The sequence below is a fragment of the Bombus bifarius genome, unplaced genomic scaffold (assembly GCF_011952205.1).
Source record: "Bombus bifarius isolate JDL3187 unplaced genomic scaffold, Bbif_JDL3187 scf7180000008206, whole genome shotgun sequence".
Classification (NCBI taxonomy): Eukaryota; Metazoa; Arthropoda; class Insecta; order Hymenoptera; family Apidae; genus Bombus; species Bombus bifarius.
Window position 1 is genome coordinate 1,389,477 of NW_022884510.1, and position 19,898 is coordinate 1,409,374.

The 19,898-nt window shown below is 37.4% G+C and overlaps 3 protein-coding genes across 7 annotated transcripts in view; 2 read left to right on the forward strand and 1 right to left on the reverse strand.

Moving 5' to 3' along the window:
• Nucleotides 1–2,677: 2,677 nt before the first annotated feature.
• On the forward strand, nucleotides 2,678–5,238 carry LOC117210568 (splicing factor YJU2). Its single transcript, XM_033453710.1, has 3 exons — nucleotides 2,678–2,842; nucleotides 2,968–3,684; nucleotides 3,789–5,238. Exons 1-3 carry the CDS (start codon nucleotides 2,819–2,821, stop codon nucleotides 4,110–4,112), a joined length of 1,065 nt encoding a protein of 354 aa, XP_033309601.1. The 5' UTR covers nucleotides 2,678–2,818; the 3' UTR covers nucleotides 4,113–5,238.
• On the reverse strand, nucleotides 4,351–10,060 carry LOC117210567 (early endosome antigen 1-like). Of its 3 annotated transcripts, none has more exons than XM_033453708.1 (11): nucleotides 9,675–10,060; nucleotides 9,007–9,128; nucleotides 8,605–8,823; nucleotides 7,566–8,422; nucleotides 7,385–7,504; nucleotides 7,170–7,282; nucleotides 6,846–6,985; nucleotides 6,575–6,693; nucleotides 6,114–6,462; nucleotides 5,705–5,895; nucleotides 4,351–4,480 (listed from the first exon to the last, which is right to left on the reverse strand). In XM_033453708.1, exons 1-11 carry the CDS (start codon nucleotides 9,706–9,708, stop codon nucleotides 4,456–4,458), a joined length of 2,289 nt encoding a protein of 762 aa, XP_033309599.1. In that variant the 5' UTR covers nucleotides 9,709–10,060; the 3' UTR covers nucleotides 4,351–4,455. The 3 variants fall into 3 exon arrangements, with proteins under 3 accessions (XP_033309599.1, XP_033309598.1, XP_033309600.1); XM_033453707.1 differs by having other exon boundaries at nucleotides 5,705–5,907; XM_033453709.1 differs by lacking the exon at nucleotides 9,007–9,128 and having other exon boundaries at nucleotides 5,705–5,907.
• LOC117210566 (spondin-1) overlaps nucleotides 10,050–19,898 on the forward strand; it is a 28,285-nt gene continuing 18,436 nt past the window's right edge. For all 3 annotated transcript variants that reach the window (XM_033453703.1, XM_033453706.1, XM_033453705.1), the window contains exons 1-3: nucleotides 10,050–10,564; nucleotides 11,201–11,469; nucleotides 19,082–19,283. In XM_033453703.1, the coding sequence (XP_033309594.1) occupies nucleotides 11,467–11,469; nucleotides 19,082–19,283 (205 nt within the window). In that variant the 5' untranslated portion in view covers nucleotides 10,050–10,564; nucleotides 11,201–11,466. The remainder of the gene's footprint in view (nucleotides 10,565–11,200; nucleotides 11,470–19,081; nucleotides 19,284–19,898) is intronic.

Genomic DNA, 19,898 nt, shown 5'->3' on the forward strand with positions numbered 1-19,898 from the left:
ACAATTTTCCATTCTTTGCTTCATACGCGATTATAATTATCTCGTGCTTCGATAAATTTTTAAAGCAACAAGTAGATTTTCTCTTTCGTATCCGGTTTACTCGTATTTTATTCCTCTGTGGTAAATTAATTACGGAATAACAACACGAAATAATAACGTATTGTTATTTCGCTGTTATCCTTATGAATGGATTCTCGATAAATGTTCAGTTACATCGACACGAATATTATAAAGAAAAATTAGTCCGAACATACCGAATACGAGATTTCCCGACTTTCGAAGTACCCAATTAATCGGTACTCGCGATACCATTGTCTGTATTTGTTTGCGCTTAAAAAATTTTGATACAGAATGTGCCAACTTATGGACCACCCAAAGAAAGAGAGAGAGAGAGATCGATCGATCACAGATATCTTTGTACATTAGATCGCGATTTCTCCTTAAAATATTTTATATAAACGTGAAAGTACAAAACCGTGTTGCCTGTTTCGTTTTTTTATGAAAAGATTCCACAACCGAATTTATAGATTTTTAGAATTATTTCCTAAAATCTGACTACCATTTTTTTCTTCTACATTTGTTGCGTAACTTCCATAACGTTGCTTCGAACAGTATCTTTTATACGAAACTGAAATATTTAATTACTTTTTTAGAAGCTAGTAAATGTCGGCGTAACTCTGGGACAAAAGTAGGTTAAAACATTTAAACTGATTCGAAGGTTGAAACATCGTAGAAATTTATAGCATCATACGAAAGAGTTATAATTTTTGTTTGTTCGAAGACTAACTTCCAAGGTTGCGAAATTCCAAAAGTCTTAGATTTCTAGATCAAGGATAGCCGTTACCTCTGTTTCATATCTCGGCATAAACTGAACTTTTATGACTTTAAATCCTTAATTATACTATGAGAGAAAGTTCAATATCCATTTACCTTATCGCGAAACAACAGTTAAACCTTACATTCGAAGTTACATTTACAAAATATATATAGAATTCTAAAATTTTTGATTAAAATATAAATTTCTGTACGTAGCGAGGTTATACCTAAAGGGTTATACCCACTGGCAAAGCTAGCGATATAAGGATCATCTGCGATTATCTTAAAAGTTCATAGTAGCGCTATGAATGAAGAAATAAACGATAAAATATCTAGTTTCTAGATATACCAAGGCAATATCTACAGTTCTGTACTCAGAATGGCGATAAAAAAGGATCATATCGCCGGCAAAACAAAAAGCCCAAAAGTGAAAACCGCAAAACTTCGGTAGCTAAAGTCGTGGTAGACCATGAAGAGTCAAGTCCAGGAGGAATCCCCATGAAAGTCCCATGAAAGGAGAACACGTATACACAGGCGTAACAGATTTTAAAACGTCGTGGTCCCGGTAATGTATTCATAAACGTACCTTTGCCGTCCCACAAAAGGAACGCAGGATAGTGGTGTGTCTTTAAGACTGTTCTTCTTTTTCTTTTCCCCTTTTTTTTTCTCGTTTCCTTTGCGCAAAGATTCTTGTTTGCCCGTTTTACGCGCTCGACTGACCCAAGTCATGTACCCATGACCTTGCGTTTAGCTGAATAACCTTTATACGCGTACGATGCCGAATTGAATCCAGTTCCACGAAGTAAAACGGGCCTACTCGTCTCTTCTGTACGCTCGCTTTCATCGTTCGGTCAAATGCCCGCATTATATTCACGGATATTAAATTCACGTTAGAGAGAAGAAACCAAGGGAAACATCCGAGGAGGTCTTCTCGCCGATTTTAATTCGTCCCGCGTGAAACGAATTCCGCTAGCTAGAGTATTCTACAATGGTCAGCTAATCGCTGTGATACCAGTCATCGTTTATTGCTCGTCGTAAACGTGGAATTTAGTCGGTGTCGAGTACTTGGTTCTTAGATTATAAGACCATGTAACGATAGTTGTACTTTGTAGGATATTAGTGTAATAGTTTGTCATAAAGATGGCTACATGTCTTATTTTGTAATAAATTGTATATAAAATAACATTATAAGTAGCAAAAACGGGAACGATTAGATTTCATTGAACATTAGCTACTTCGTACTAAATTTCATAGTTCGATCATTCCAGAAACGGTTATACCGAGATTTGAATTTCCGCCATTTTGGTTCTCGTTTCATATTCAAAAGTGGAATAGTAAAAATAGTATAAACTACGATCTAAAGGTTGAAATGTTACGAAAACTTTCCTACTTTTTCTATTTAACAATCGTAGTGACTATGAGCCAAGTAAACGAAAAGACTAAAAAAATCACTCACCAAGCAGAATCCGTTGAACGTTGAGGTTTGGATGCTGCGATGTAGCTTCATTTTTATACAGCTCCAACACACGCTTCCTGATAATGTGATACACCTGTCAATCACTGAAAAATATGAAGTAAGAACTATTCAAAGGTTCGCTAACTCTTATTACGTGCAATAGGAGTCTTTGATGCAATGATTTTTAATGATTCTTAATGATTCTTTCTTACATACCTATGTTCAACGCTTCTCTCGACCACAAGAACTAATGACGCTTAAACTTCAAAAAACACAATGGCGGAATTAACGAATAATCGCGCGCGCAGTTTATACATTTCATATTTGCAAGCAATTAAATATCACGTGTACCAACGTTGGAGTATTAAAACTAATATAGAATGCGTAGACTTCCATAAGCAAGGGTGGCAGCACTGAATAGTGTACTTTAGTTGTTACTTTGACAGCAAAGATAACCTAAAGTATATTTATGTTGTATAACTACCTATTTATTTGTGTCCTATAATATATTTTGTGTTAATAATCTTATTGCATTAAACCAGAAACATGTCGGAGCGTAAAGTTTTAAACGTAAGTAAAATTTCACAAATAATTGCATTAAATTAAACGACGATACGTTTATATTATTGTGTAGATTGATTATATATATTAACATGCATTAATTTATTACATTAATCATAATCTTTATATTTTAGAAATATTATCCGCCGGATTTTGATCCGTCAAAAATCCCTCGTATGAAATTAGCCCGAAATAGACAATATACAGTTCGTTTGATGGCTCCTTTCAATATGAGATGCAAAACTTGCGGTGAATACATTTACAAAGGAAAAAAATTTAATGCTCGTAAAGAAGATGTCGAAGGTGATGATTATTTAGGAATACGAATTTACAGGTTTTACATAAAATGTACTAGATGCCTGCAAGAAATAAGTTTTAAGACAGATCCCAAGAATACGGATTATGAGATTGAAGCGGGTGCAACCAGAAATTTTATGGCCTTAAAGTTAGCGGAAGAACAAGCGCAGAGAGAGGAAGATGAGGAAAAAGAGGAAGAAGCTACCAATCCGATGAAACTCTTAGAGAAAAGAACATTGCAATCGAAACAAGAATTGGAATTGTTAGAATCTTTAGAGGAATTGAAAGACTTGAATCGTAGACAACAAACTATCGATTATGATCAAATGTTAGAACAATTTGATACAGATGCAGCCAAGCAAAGAACAGAGAAAGAGCAAGAAGAATATGACGAAGAGTGTGTTAAAGCGATATTTGGTAAAAAAATTGTTGTAGAAGAAGAAATTGTGGAATTAGATGAGAGCGAAAGCAGTGAACCAGCAAAAAAGGTAATGAAAAGAAGTAAAAGTAAAACTGAAAATAATAAGTTTCAATCTACAACAGACGAAGAAAAGGTAAATACTTACTTTATTTCTTTATCTTTGGTTAATTAATTGTAGCTTTTAAGTATTTATAAAAACTATAAAGCGTTTTTTATTTTTTTCCTTTTTTTTTGAAGCCTAAGGAAACTCAAAGAATAAAACCATCTGAAACATCATTGTGGTCTGAAAGTACACCGTCATCGTCAAATAGAAAAAGTTTGCTAGGCATAGTTAAAAGAAAAACAAATTTAGTAAATACCAAAGTAAATTCAAACGAGGTAGTTGCTAGTACCGATAAGGAAGAAACGCAAACTGTGGCAAGAAAAGAAACTGATGCTCCTACGGAAGAAAGTAAAAATCCAAACAAAAATACGTCTGAAAGTATGCATAAGCCGACGAGCAATAATGGTCTGTCTTTACTGGGTGCATATTCTGGCAGCAGTGATAATGACAGTGATTAACATAACGTTTGATAAATTGTACACATAATTTAATTTTATTAATTTTATTATAAAATAAAGTATACATATAAAATGTATAGAGAAAAATATATAAATAAGCCTCGTCGATTACAGTAATATAAATCAAAATACATATACTCAATTTACACGCCTCTTCTCAAAAATATTGCCAACAATCTACGATTCGATTAATCGTGTCGAATATCGAATCAAAAAGATCTTGCAAACGATGTAAAGTGCCGCTTACCAAAGACTTAATGTTTAATAACATAAAATAATCTCTTTGACAAAGAGATCGACCAAAGATGGAGATCATTTACGTTGACGATGATTAGAAAGTTCCTTACAGGATGCCGAAGCCCTTACCCCTAAAACATAGAAAAATAAAATCGGTCAGAGAGTTGAAGAAATTAGAAATCGGTCTGTTTCAAAGGCTAGGCACTCTGTAAGGAACTTTTGTATCGACGATATAACATTGAAAATTCGGTAGCAGGGAGTACCTAGCCTATTAAATCAGACCTTATTAATACAACGTACAAATTTATTTACAACGTACTTTACTAATGGTTCCCATGTCAAACTATGATTAAAGGTTGTATATGAATTTTTATTATTTATAAGTAGAAATTTTTATTTTTTATACTAATAACGACTGAAAATGTTATTTATAGCCATTAAGTAACAAACTTATTGTAATATTTTCAGAAAATTTAATTGAATTACGTTCAATGCATTATTTGCATCAGCTGTCTACTGCATCAGTTTTGTGTATAAAATAATTCAAGAGAATTGCGTATGTGAGATTTAATAACACCACAAAACCAAGCCATTTATTCCTACGTTGATGAAACACATCCTACAAAATTGCAACAAGATATTGTACGTGTTGAACATCAACAGTCCCTTAACAAAGGAAGCTATGTACAGTAGTTTACAAGGCGACACCATGAGGCACGGTCTTATTTACCAGCGGCGACCGAGCACGATGATGAAGATGACGATATTGATGATAATCTCTCTGATAAGGATTTTGCGACTCCCTGCTACTATCATTCACATTATCAAACTCTTCGTCCAAATTGTACATCTCGGAAGTATACCTTCTATTTTTATCCATCGAAGGTAAGTCATAAAAATATCGATCACTTTGGAAGTCGCGAGTATTTATCGAATCTTGCGTTATTTTGTGACTAGACACGTTCGTCAACCAGTTACGAAAAGATTCGTTAGTATTGTCAGTAGAATCGTTTTTGTTTGACCAAAGTTGATTGTTCTCTGCGGATGTTTCTTGGCGACAACGTTCACAAATGTAAGGTTGATCCTCGTCGGAGGATGTCTGTCGCTGTATATAGTCTCGGTAATCGTGTAACTGTCGATGATCAGTTTGCGAAGTACTCGCATCATGTAAAAATTCTGACCTAGTATCGACCAAATCGTGTTGATTTCGATGCAAGAAAGAATGCAAGTTGAACGAATCTTGTGAAAAAATTTGATCAGAGTCGCTAAGATTCTCCTGATTATCTGTAGATAATCTATCTCGTTCATTTTCCATGTCAAACTCTATGCAAGATGACGACTGTCCCCTAACGTACCGCTGTTCCTTATTCCTTTGCAAAGCCAGTTCTAGTTGAGCAATACGATTCTCTAAACGCGTACGTTGAGCTTGAGCTCGATCTTGGTGGTCCTCCATTAGCTTCACCATCTTCTCCAGACGCATAATCTGTAACTGCTTGTTTTCCAAAGTCGTATACAATCCCTGGATTGCCTCCGTTTTGGCAGCTACCTGTTTGTGAATCTGGTTAGACAAAAATATGTCAGTTTCTTCGAACAGTTCTATTCTTCTGACGCTGATATAAAGAATTTTTAACTACGAGTTGGAACGATTATAACGATATTTAAAAATATGTATATTCTAAACTTTAACTGTTAAAAGGTGTTAGAGAGTAGTCCGAATCTACCATAAATCCGGAAAGGAATTAAATAGGAATGATATTTGGTTACCTGCTCAAGATATTCATTGTTCTCATCGTTAGTCGATAATTCTCCATTCTCCTGTTGTGCCTTCCCTTTCAAGATATCAAGCAACTCGTCTCTGACTTTAAGAAACTTGCTCTGCTCACGCATCACACGGTCACGCTGCTCCAACTCCAATTGCTTCTGAGTCAATACAGTTTCTAGCTCCTCCTTTTGCTGAATTACTTCTGCTAAATTGTTGCGAAGATCGGAGACCTGTTGTTGAAGCTCAATCGCATGAGCGCTTAACCCAGCTTTTCCACCCTCCATGGACTGAGAATGCAGCCGCGTTTGAATCTCCATCAACTGTCTTTCTAAGATCCCATTTTTTTCTTGGCTAAATCGCCCCATGAAAATTTGGAAAGTGCATTATTCGAAAAGCTTTAGTACATAAGGATTTAGAAAAGTGATTCTTGATACTTTCGTGCATTACCGATAGAACAACTTACGCGTTTTTTGCAACCTTTTTCAGTTCCGAATACTGCATCGTCAGCTTCTGGACTTCGTTGGATTTGAACACTAATTCCGCAGCCAATTTCTCCCTCGAATCTTCCTCCTCCTCGCGACACTAGCTCACGAGAACAGAAGAAAGCGAAACAATTAGAAATTACCACCCTCTCTTCGATCAGGGTAAAAGAGTGTCTAACAAATGATTGAGATTGAATCGAGTAGTTCTTAGGACTTATACGAGGACATGTCCCGAAAGTAGTGCAAACTAACGGCCGCTTGATGCATCACTGCAATGATTTCCTCTTTCTCCTGCTGCAGCTGCAACATCATCTGCCTCTGCGCCTCCAATTCGTTTCTGGTTGCCTGCAACTCGTTGAACAGGCGTACTTCGTTCTCTGTATGACTACCCTCTGATAAGTAGAACGAAACACCCATTAAAATTTTATTTTAACGCAAACATTACACTTTTCTCTCGATGCGACTAAGAGATATTTTTTAAATATTAATCTAACGGAGCAAAGCAAATTCACGGATATTTTCCTGTTATTTTTCTTTTTTTTTTGTTGGAAAGTTGTTATGTCCAGGTCTTTGTACCTGTAATAGCGAACTCTTTATTCTTCTCCGCAAGCTCGCATAATTGTTTGCTCTTCTCCTCGAGATTCTTGTATCGATCCTCTAATTCTGTGAACGCGTCTTTTACTTGTTGCCTATTTTAAATATCAAATTGTTTTATTCTTTTGGACTTAAAAAACCATCCCCTCGTTATAATAACCGCATTCTTCATAATCAAAAACGTTCTTTTCTTATACCTTTTCTCCTTTTCGATCCCAAGATCAGTAGTAACCGCTTTCAGCCTTTCGGATAGCTCCTTGATCGTATTTATCGCTTCGTTTTCCTTGCTATTCATCTTCTCTTTAAGCTCCACCAACCTAAAGCAGACCAAGTTAAGAAGAGAGGAAAAAGGAACTTCAGAAAAGCAGGAAAAACAACCGTGCTTCGAAGCTATCCCTCTGCTTCTCCACCTTAGCGACCAGATCTTCGCTGTTCCTCATCGTCTTCTGCATGTCTTTCATTCTACCCTCTATCGCCAAATCCTTTTGCTTCATTTGACCTTCTATGGTCTTCACGTTGCCCTGCAGCTGCTGAATCTTGTCCTTATCGTTTGCCATGTGCGTCTCCATCTCCCTGATCTTCGTACGTGCTTTCTGCAATTGCGACTCGGTCTGTCGAAGACGTTCTTTGTTTTGGTTATTCTTCTCTTTTTCCGTCTGCAGCTCCTCCATCGTAGTATTTAATTGCGTTTGCAGTTCTCTCTGCGCTTCCGCCGCGTTCGTCTCCTTTATCTTCGCCCTGGAATGCTCGTACTCGTCGATTAGATGCTGCACGTTCCTCGTTAACTCGGCGATCGACTTCTCCTCGATCTCCTGTATTTCGTTCATATGCGACCTAAGAGCGTCGTAATCTCTTTGGTGAATCTCGAGCTGCATGGTCACTTCCGAGTTCGTGTGATCCGGGTCGTTCCCTTCTGAGCTGGCTTTGATCAGTTGCGACGTCACGAAAGCCACGAAAATCGACTGTTTGTCCAACAGCTCCTGGCAAAGGTTCCGCAACTTCTTCGGGATCTCCCGTAATCGATCCTCCAAGGATTCGAGCATTTCTTTGCCGACGGAGAGTTTCTCGGCGTGAATGTTTGCTGCCTCGTTGCAACTTGTTTCAGTTGCTGGAAAATGTTTGCTCGATCCAACCTCCAGTTTCAGAGTTTCTACTTTGCCCGGATCTTTCCCACCACTGGTGATTAGTTTCTCACGCAGCTGAGACATCTCGTTGTACAGATCTTGCGCGGTTTTCTGTGGAAATTTCAATTCGCGTTAAATCTTTTGACTGAAAAATTATGACAGTCTCTGGATTATACGATCAGAGAATATTTCGAAGACATTCTAATTTTTAAGAATATGGATTTTTTCGTAACAGCAGAGGATCACGCTTCGAATGCGCGAATATTCGTGATAGATCATTTCTAAATAATTACCTGTTTGTCAGTCAACTCCTTCTTTAGTAGCAAGTAACGTTTCTTTTTCACTGCATATTGATTTTCGGGTCTAAGCGTCGATCCAGCTGGCAGACTGGATGTGGGCCTCTTGTGCGAAATTGGACTGACTGATGATTTTCCTGGCGAACGTCGAGCGGAATTACTGAGCGATTTATTACTGGTGGAAGCATCTTCCGTGGTATTACTTGTGGAATCTCCCTGAAATTGCAATTATATCTTTCATTATACGTCGACATTGAACTTTTAATCTGTCGTTTAATATGTCGTTAAGATACTTTAAACTACAAATTTTCAAAATTATCTACAATATTTCATTGTTAAACGAATTGCCTCAAGCAATATTTTTCTAAAGATATTTGTAGAATTGCGGTAAATACGAACAGCAATCGAACTACGTCCTGACTGACTGGTCAGAGTTCTATTTTTTTGAGCTGCGGAGTTACACCTAGTCCCTGCGCTTGACATCGCACTTTTTTCTATAGCGCCTCTTGACTCTTCGTTTTCTAAATTTTCAAACAAACATCTTTAATTCGGGCGACTTGCAATTACGGGCACGATAATAATAGACAATGATAGAACGAATTCGTCGACTTATTTTTCGCTGAAGGAAAAGAGAAAACCGAGAATCTTAATCGGATGGATGTAGAAAAGTTATTTTATAGTAACTCAGGTATCTTAACCGCCGTTTAAACGAAGACACACATCACAAATGCAGTCATTTATCCGTAGTTGCGATGCAACTGCGATTCAGTCACGTCAAAACCGTAGAATCTCTTATTCGATCGCGAGTCGAATTATTCCCTTCAAATATTCACCGCGTGAATCGCTTAATTATCAGCGTTCCACATTTACACAAGCGCGAATCCCTTCTTTTCTCTCCAACCAAGCTGTTATCACAATCAAACGAAAACGAAGGAAAAACGACGAAATATATTAAAGATCGCAATCAACGACGGAATGTGATATGAAGAGAGCTAAAAATATTTTGCTGGAAGGAAAGGAAGAAAAATTTGTCGCGATTTAAGAAACGACGAAATCGCGTGGGAAACCTGACGGTTGGTGCGACGTAATCGATTGGCTCATTATCGTTGTCGATGGCTCGGCGTCGGTTGGACACGGTCCGGGTTTCGATGTCTACGACACGTGGGCAAATTTGCGGCGTTCTCGGAGATGTGGTCGGGTTTCGATTTCATGTTCCTGCCGGTTGAAAGGCAGCGATGTCTCACGACCGTCCACTCGTTTAAGACAGTCGACGACTTCGCGACATTGAACACCGTCACCGTACGTTTCCTCTGGCAAGCGGATCGTACGATTTACAGATAATTCTCGCGGTTTAAACCATCGTTTGGCATAATCGACACGCGGCACGCCGGACGCTTCGGTTGTCGGGTTACGTTCCACCCTGGGACTTTCGTCGAGATATCACACGATGATTTTAACCGGTTCCCCCGAAACGTCAAGGAAGGGAAAGAACAACGACGAACGCCTTAATGACAGGCAATTGTCAAGGATTCGTTCGATATTTTGATAGTTTCAGAAAGCGTTCCGCGAGATGGAATTGAGAGCTCGATTTTTGCACGAATATTTATTCCGTATTCTATCGTACAATAATTTATCAATTGACGATATAATACTAATGAATTATTAAATTAGCTATAGGTTATAGAAGAGTAATCGATATCGCAAGAAAATATAATAAATTTGTTATTTTGTTTGAAAATGTACATGCGCTTAATGTAAAATAATTTATTAATACGAGTTATTATTTTCTACTTATATTTCAAAGCAACGTTCAAGTCGGAGCAGACAGCGGCGTGTGGGAATAAAAGGTTTGAAACAACTCATGACGTTTCTAGACCTTTTAAAAAACTACTCAATAAAGGCCGACCTTGCACTCGATTGAACTCTTTCGTCTGTTTCGCTGCGAGAACATTATTTGGTAATTATCGTGGCGCCTATGTTTTATTTTCGAACACGCGGCTGATCAACCAGAGTCCGGCCTTCGATGATTCGAAATTGGCGAAACGAAATCACTTTATCGTACTTTTTATTAAAACAGGAAATACGAACAATTCGATACGCGTAATAAAAATATTTAATTAATATCTACGATCATGTCTTGCCATAAAGATAATTTAATTCGTGTATTAATTTTCTCACTATATACGCGTATATATGGTCCATTTATTTCAAACCAAGATAGGTTTGCATTTATTTTCAAGATAAATATAGCGATGGTAATTCAATCGCGTCCATATATAAGTAATTATTAAACTTTTGCAATAAATTAATTTATTATTCCTAACGAATGAACGCGCAAACAAACTCTGTAATTATCTCTGTAATATCGCAATTACGATCTCGTATCGCATAATAAAATATTACAGACTAAAGAATCGTATTTTATCCAGCTTTAAATTCGAAATTCCATCATTTCGCACTTTTGGTACTTTACGAAATTTCGTTTCGAGTTAATTTTGAGTCACTTACAGTTAAAGAATCTGGTTGACTTTTCTTTCCTATCAATCCAAACGGAAGTAGAAAAAGTTTCTAACCAGCCGCGTTGAAATAACAGGAACGCATATGGAGTGTGCTGTCTGACCCTAGCGGAAGAATCTCCTTTGAAACGCACTGCGCAGCCAATCTGCGCAAGTGGTGAGTTGTTATTAGCGCGCCTCGACAGACGCAGTCAGTTGGCCAGAGACTCGCGACCGTGACGGATCTTTCGAATGTTTATTTCGATTATGTTTAACGCACGTGACATGAAGCACGAAAACCAACCGTTTTAAGTTTGGTCCACGTGTTCTCTACGCTCGTGTACAAATCATTCCAATTGTCATCATGGTGAGTACGAAACTTTTATACCTTTTACGGTAGAATTATCTATATAAGAAATTGAACGATTTTTGAACGAATGCTTAAGATGATAATACAGTTATGTATAAACAGATTGGTCTATGAAATATATCGTTACGTTGCATAGATCAAAGATAATATCAAAAAGCAGTTATCGAGCATTATCGAAAGCAAAATTTCTATTCCTTCTAATCTGTTTATCTATAATTAAATAGTTCAAAGTAAACTTTTCTTTCGGAATGATAATCTTCCGTTACTTCGTGTCATTTTGGGATAGCTAAGGATACCTTTCTCTCGTTATTTATATGTATAATAAAATATAATGATATATTGGATAAAAGTATAATTCATTTGCGTACCTTGCTATCGTCCAAGCTGATAAAATTTATGGAATTTTTATCTATATTCAGCTCGTCTTAAACAAATAAAATAGTGAAAATGTTGCTAAAAATGTATCGAACGATAATACTAAGAGCGAATGTAATAAACGACACAATCCCTTTGTGTACGATCTATGTATATTGCCAACGGGGAATGTTGATACAATACGATGAAACGAACAGTTCTATTCTTCGTTTCATTTCACTGTCGCGTTAAATTGAAATACATATGCGATGGTACGTCTTCGTATCTTACGCTTGTATGTTTTCAAGCACGTGACGAACGGAGATGTCGCAAAGTTTTATGAAATTTCAGATTAACATGAAAATTTGCGGTAACTAGATTGCTGCTCGTCTAATTTAAATATCTAAACATTTCCTATATTCTATGTAATATCTATTTTATCAATTATTCTTTCTATATCTATTTTGTCAACTTCTTGTTAGCAAATATTTCAATCCGTCGGTATGTTTCCAAATATTTCTTCTCGCAGAAACAAATGGTACATTATTCGCATTTATTGTACCTCGGGAACGTTTGCGAAATCAGCTTTAACGGAATCATTCACGCGCAAAGACACTATGCGAATATCGATTCGTTCGATGCACACGATTTACCAAGTGCCTACTAGAAAAGGTCACGAGGGCAGCAAGGGTGCAAACTGGTAATGACCCCAGAAATGACTCACAGAGATACTTTCTATAACGGAGTGCGCTCTTTCGTAACTGTGTAACACTGTATCTACATCGAAGCAACGTGATATTTACAAATATAATTGGCGTTCCAATTAATATATCAACAATCTCGCTACGTTGCTAAAAGTTCTGTAAAAATTGAACAAGAAAGACTCGTTCTACTTGTTCGCTTGTCCCAAGTGAAATGTTAGTTAGCGAGCGGACTAGGGAATGTTGAAACTTTGTTGAAATACCGTAGAGGAAGATGTACGGTTTCGTACAATATGGGGATGGAATTCTACGTAAAAGGTTGAAAAAGAAATACGAGCTGTTGTAAAAAGCTATTAAGTATTAAAAAATAATTTTTTACCGCAAAGACAGCTCGTACGATACCATAAGTCGAGGAAGGTTCGAGTAGTCAGAATTCATAGAAATTCTACGTCGAAGAAGACGGAAGTCGAGTTAAAGAAGTAGAAGTAAAAAGAAATGACGACGTTGTGACTGAAACTTTTTTTCAAACTTTAAAAGCCGCGTCCTAAATAAATGGTAGAAAATGGTAGAAAATGGTGGAGTTGCTCGTTTTCTCGAACCATTTGATCGCGTTCATCAATCATTTTAGAGGGAAACCGTGTTCCTGTACGTTTTGTCGATTCTCTTCGAGAAAGTTACGCAAGATGATACAACTTTCGCTTACACAAAGAACTGGTCGTGCCTTAGATTTAGAACAATTTAAAAAATTTGTAGAAAACCATGCAAGAGATAGTAGTTAGAAAATATGTTTGAATAGGAATTTGTTATATTCACAAATACGAACGAATTCAACGTAATTGCTTTCTATTCTCAAATCTTTATCAAACAATGTTTACCAAATGCCACGACAACAACTTTTTCTTTCTCATGTTCTACCGGGCATACGCTCTTTAAATTCTGCGTTCGATCGCAGGCCGCATCAAGAAAAGCAAACGCAATCAGAGTATTATTCGACCTGGCTGGAATATCCGTTTTCATTTGAAAAAGCTGCGCGTTTCCAGCGATAGACATGGATAAATGTATCAACGCTTGATTGTATCGTTGCGCGATTAACGTGTAACGATGTAACGATAATCGCGCTACTTCCGTTAGTTCGTTAACAACAAAAGTAGCAATAATACATAGCAATACGAGCAACAAATAATCGCGTGCCTGTTCGAATAGAAATTACGGATCATATGCCAAAACGAAACTGTCTGTTCTTAAGAGGAAGGAAACGGAACGAAATGAAAATAAAAGAAGGAAAATACGAAGAGAATACAACGATAGATACGGAAGTTTCAAAAGTGTAGGAAATAAAATGAAAAAAGAAACTAAAGATTCGATTGAACTCGTAGAGTTACAATTTTTTGTGATAAATGTAGCAGGGCTAATAAAAATTATGATCGTTGACGTTACCGAAATAGAGAACTGAAAGGGCATTTTTTTCGAATAGGAATGTTTGCTACAATAGATTGCATTGTGTGGAGGTAGCCACTTTTTTCTACAAAAGAATGTATTCACCAGATATGACGGACATTTCTATTTTTCGTTACAACGTACTATATGTCTATATTTATTTGCTAGCAATGGCTGTGAAAACGAGCGTTCTAGAAAAAACACAAAAGAGACGCAAGGAAATTGTTACAACCGTATAACAGTCCTTGCTGCAGCAAATAACTCTTGTTATTTGAAAATGAAAAATTATTCTCTCATAAATATCAGCTTCACGTTTTCGGAACTTCGTTCGACTCAGAGACGTTGGTCTGAAATTTAATAGCGAAATTTCTACGAAAATTACTACCATTCTAGAGGTTTAAAACGTCCTCCCCCAACTTATTGACATTCGAATGACGTATTGGCGGTCTTTGCAATCTGTCTTTCGCAGTTTCATTCTACTCGATGCAATCCCCCAAGCTTCTCCTCCTATTCTCTTTTTTTATTCCACTTCACTCGCCCTTCAAACTTATTTCCTCACCTACTATCGTATAATAGGGATAATATAGGTTCTATCCTCGAATCCACTGAAAAAGATCGAATATTACCAGTGGGTACGTCGATTTTCTTTCCCACTTTCCACCTTTTTTAGTGCTAACAGTCATTAAATTTATAGTCATTTTATCGCCCGAATTACGATCCAATATCGTATTTAGAGTTGACTCGCGGAAGAAATCGCAGGGACGTGTATAGTTCTATGCCAAACCACCTTTAGCGCGTCCAAAACTATTCTCAATCGCTTTCAGTTAGTATTTAGTATTTACTATTTAGAGCTAAAAGCGCTATAACCGCCGCTATAGTTCAGGGAACAAAGGTGAAACAAAGTGGAGCAATCTGTTGGGCGAACCTTTCGATTCGAATCGCTTGGTAAAAATGAAACCAGAATCGAACACGCCAATTGAATTTGCGAATAGAGTTGCGTAAACTTTTGAATAGTGACGCGACGCGCAGGAAAATCATGGTCGTGGCTCAACACGAGGTATTGTTTGAATTCCTGTCGTTACTCTGCGGTCGAGGATGCAGCGTGAATGGCAGAATGCCAGATCGAGTCAAATACCCCGCCCTATATGTATCGTCTTCGGCCAATATATTTAGACACGGTGAATTTATGGTTGGTTGACGCTTGTTATTCGTCCTTATCAGACACCAGAGATTTAATTGCCCTGCAATCCTACGATCGAACGATGAAAAATGTTTGGAAGGACTTGTACGACTCGTAATCTTGAAATTAAAAATATTTTGTGGGAGGGAAAATAGAGCGCAATATAAGGCGATGGTTTGAGAGCGGATAAGGAGGGAAGAAACGATAATTAATCCGCTATACGAGGTATTCGTAAAAGAAATGGGTAGAGATAGTCGGTATAACTAATCAGGCAGATAATCGATAGAAAATATTAAAAAGCAACGTGAAACGATTAATCTTTGTTGCCGCATTCGTTCGTACCGGCACAATACAAATTTGCATTTACGTGTAAATAACGTGGTTATCGATGGATATTTTAAAGCCAGTTTCCAAACATACAACGATACACCGAAAAGGTTCTCTTTCTTTATGGTTCGATACAGTTTTAGTTTTCCTATGTTTATGATGCATAAGCGTAATAAAAAGATCATAAAACTGTATTTTAATACCACATGCGTTCGATACCTCTTTCACCTAACTCCGTTATCTCTGCTCTTTCTATCTTCTTTTCTACTTACCGTCATTTTAAAAGAATATAAACTCTGATAAAAACTTGAAAGAAGAAGGGCAACCTAATGCTTCTTATCTCGTAAAACTCGTCGACTGTCATTTTTAATTTACGGAAGCACCGGAATGTTCAAAAAACGCATGCTCGATCAGCTAACCTTGATTCCGCAACGACTTTATCACTTGCTCGGCAGATATTATTTTCAATTCGTTAATAAGCGCGATACTACGTCACCGTTGATCATTTTTAATTCGTAAGAAATCACGATACCGCGTCATCGATCGTTTTAACAGCAACTGCGGAGGAAAAAATTCACGAGGAAGAAACCGCGCGAATTTTCTAGCTTGTGTATATGTAACGGACTGTTCGCTGGTATGATGCCACGCGCGAGAAGAAAAGAGAAAAGAATCGTTCGGTCTGATGGCGCGCTGTATCTTTGCCAAGATGAGTCAGCCAGTAACTGGTGTACGTGTATAGCCGGACGAAGTAGTACAGGCACACGTTTCCTCGCACGTGTGGGCAGACGCCGGGCTGGCCGGCGTTCACGTGCTTCGCCGCGGAATATTCGTATTCTAATTTAATAGAAGCCGGCATCCGGCAAAGTGACATTTCGTGCTGCGGCCCGTTCCGCGAGATCCGCTGAATTTTGCATTGTTGCACAATGCGACGTCGTTACGTAATTAACGAGACGTAACGCCGCTGGCAAAATGGAAATGCCGTCGTCGCGACGGCTTTTATCGCGCGATTACGCGAACGTTGAGTAATCGATTTGGTTAATCGTCGCCGTGTTCTACCGGGGTTAATATATCTTGGTTAAGCTTACAACTTTATACGTTGTTTCGTGATCATTTTCCCAGTGTATTTTGCAACGGTCATTGACGTTAATGGATATCAGAAAAGGTATTGCGTATCGCCAATTTTCTTGTTTTCATTGGAACGACGAGTTCTTCGTTAAATAGCTAGCACGATAATCGGATTATTTATTAATCTATTTTACGCTGGTATTAGTAAATCTATTCGTCTCATCCGTGATTATTTCGCAGTATATTAGTGGAATTTCGAGGAAAAACGCAGGTCGTTGACCGTTAATAGGATTCTTTCGATCTTTTCCTTTTATTCGGTCGTGGATAGACGTAGGATATTTTCCTTTCTTGCGGATCGCTTTAGTTCGTTAAAATATAGGATACTTCTTACGCATCTTTTAGTACGTAGGTGACACGTGATAACGTGTGACATAGTTATACCGCCACATTTTATAATACGTTAATAATGCAACTGATATTTGCATATTAACGTAGCGAAAAGATTTTTGGATTTTTAATAAATCCGAACGTGTATTACATTTCCATGAATTACTATTCATATGGTTGATATTATTATGTAAATCTGTCCGATAAATAGGGTTTTTCTCCTGGCTTCTATGTTTTTACTTCAATATGACGTAGCAGCACCTAATGTACTAAACGCATTACGAAAAGCATTCCATTAATCCGCATTACGCAAGTTAATGTGAAAATTGCTGCCTGCGTCGAATTTGTTGCGTTTAACGAAGTTAAAGGCAATTTTTCTTTCCTCCTTGTCTACAGCCAAAATATAATTACAACTAAATTCTGACACAGTCATTCTCCATTCGCAAAAGCGGCGAAAAGAATAATAAATTCTAATAATCGGAAAACGCAGGTTCAAAGGAAATGACCTTAATTACAAGGAATTTCGAAACTTTTGCTTCCCCCTTTTTGTTACGTTCGTCTATGCTGCTACGTAAATCAAACGCTTCGTTCTTCCTTCGATGTATAATACATTTTTTCCAAATATGCAGAGTATCTTTAATAAAATTTATCAAGGACGTTAAAGAAGCTTATTAGGACAGAATATTTTTTCAAATAATTTAATAACACGAAGCTAATAACTTTTAAGAGTCTCTAAACCGAAAATCGTACAGTAATATTCGAGAAGGGTGGAACAGAAGATCTTGCGAAAGCGTTCGTAGGTATTCGAGAGATGTTTCGTAAAACATTTTGCGTTTCTACTTCGTAGCTCATTGTCTGTTATAATTCATCGAACGTTGTTACGGCATTGATTCTTTCTCGGCCACGTAAATGGATTCGTTGCAATCGCCACGGCCAAGATCTTCACGAAGGCGAACGTCAATGATACTGCGAGCCTTGAGAATTACGTAAGAGAAAATCGTGTTATCGGTCGATTGAATGGAGCACATAAGCTAGCGGATCGCGAAAGCATTCAAACGTATACAAAAAAATTAAAACTTTTCGCGTATCTTTAACATTTTTAAAAGACGAAACGAATCTCTAGATTTCATTTCATCTCTTCGATTTTGTTCGTGAAAATATATATTTTTATTAAGATCCATAATGGAATAAAAAGAATATTATTTCGAGATGTGAAATTTGACCAAACTTTAAAGAATACAATCTTAAGATTTACTATCTATTCTAACAAAGAAGAGATAAGTTTGAATATAAAATGCAGGCGAATACATAAACACGAAACTTTCACTGGTATTAAATCCTCTGCCGCTATATCTCTCCTTTCCATCGGAAAGAAATTTCCTTTTCCATTAGAAAAGAAATATCCAGGGAAAGAAATAGCGTGAATTGTTTTTCTATATAGATTTAGCCACGTGTAGAGAATACAATGGAGCGGAGAACGTGCGAGATGATAGTTGGAATTTTTCGTTTTTCCACTATAGCCAGCGGGTAAAAGAAAGAGACGATGTCCCCTCGATTCACGTGAAATGAAAACTCGCCGTATGCCACCATTTGTCCGTGGGTGTTGGTGGATAAATTAGGTCAATCGGTTTCCAATCCTAATCCCGCTCATGACGTATCATTCTTATTTACTACGTCAGTTTTAGGCCAATTTCCAACCGAATCGTACGCGCCATTATGGCCATTAATCGAAACAACAGCTAGGGGAGAAAGTTTTAACCGGGATGTCATCTTCAGTCCTGTCGTTTATTACGAATTTTCTCGCTTGCGCCAAACACTTTGCTCGAAAGTGGAAATAGAACGCCTTGAAATTATGATTTCAGTCTTTTCATTCACTATATGTCTTGCAACTCCGGATGCTTTGTGTATACTTTAGAGTAACGACGAAACAGTTAATAGTATCGTAATCTGTCTCTCTCGACGTTTAGCTTGGATTCGCTTTCAAACATCGATCCTTAAAATTATAAATAAGTTCTTTGGAAGCTCGTAGCTTCCACATAGACGAAAAGCTCGCTAAACTGCTAATTTCGTAAACGTAGCGCAAAACATAATAGCGGTCGTTTATAATTGTCAAGATAAGTTCATAGTTTAATAGCAATCTTGCGCTTCATTTTTGCAGGGAATAAAAAGCTTAAGGGACGTCCGCAGCTTTTTGTTGCTGTTGGCTGCAGTAACGAGCACAAGTGCGACAAAATGTAGCAGACTCATAGACGGCACAACGATGCCTCGTTCCAGTGCGGAAGAGAAATACCACCTGTTTATCACCTTGTTCAATCGATCGGATATGGTCTTCTCCTATATGCCAAATACCAAATACACTGGTGAGTATTTTATTAAGTGATTTTACTTTTACTTTTAGAAAGCTACGACGATACTTGATCAACGCGGAAGTCAAACTGCTCGTCTTTAACGAGTTCGATCGTTCAGTTCGTTTTGTCCGACAGTGTTCTGAAAGAAACGATTAAGCGATGTACGTCTGGAATGTCGCGGAAATTGGGAAAAATTCATTCACGCATAGTTTGATCAAAACGCGAATCGACATCGAAATAACGAACTTTGTCGTGAGAAGTTAAGGTGGACTTGAATCGAGTCGCTTCGAAGTTTTAATTCTCTTCGCGACTACTTTGAATAGTTGAATGGGCTCGCGGTCCGAAGAACCAGCTTGTAAATTACTGTTTATTCGACGATTGCGACGGGAAGATTACTCGAGCGCGATATTTTCAAAAATAATTATTTGGATATTGTAATTAACGGGCAGAGAAAGAGAAATTCTTTTATGCCACTTTATGGTATTTGATAACATGTACATTTTTTGTTTAATTAATTATATCGTGAACTCTCTGCGAACAAATTTTTACGTAGAATATCACCTATAGATAACATCGTGAAGATTGAATTTCCGATAACGCGAAACCCTCCAGAATTTGTTACGTTAC

Coding starts and splice junctions, on each gene's coding strand:
- LOC117210568 (XM_033453710.1), top strand. CDS start 2,819: ATGTCGGAGCGTAAAGTTTTAAAC. Junction 2,843..2,967: donor CGGAGCGTAAAGTTTTAAAC/GTAAGTAAAATT, acceptor TTTATATTTTAG/AAATATTATCCGCCGGATTT. Junction 3,685..3,788: donor CTACAACAGACGAAGAAAAG/GTAAATACTTAC, acceptor TTTTTTTTGAAG/CCTAAGGAAACTCAAAGAAT.
- LOC117210567 (XM_033453707.1), bottom strand. CDS start 9,708: ATGAGCCAATCGATTACGTCGCACCAACCGTCAG. Junction 7,505..7,565: donor AGGGATAGCTTCGAAGCACG/GTTGTTTTTCCT, acceptor GGTCTGCTTTAG/GTTGGTGGAGCTTAAAGAGA. Junction 4,481..5,704: donor CAAAGGAATAAGGAACAGCG/GTACGTTAGGGG, acceptor TCTATGTTTTAG/GGGTAAGGGCTTCGGCATCC.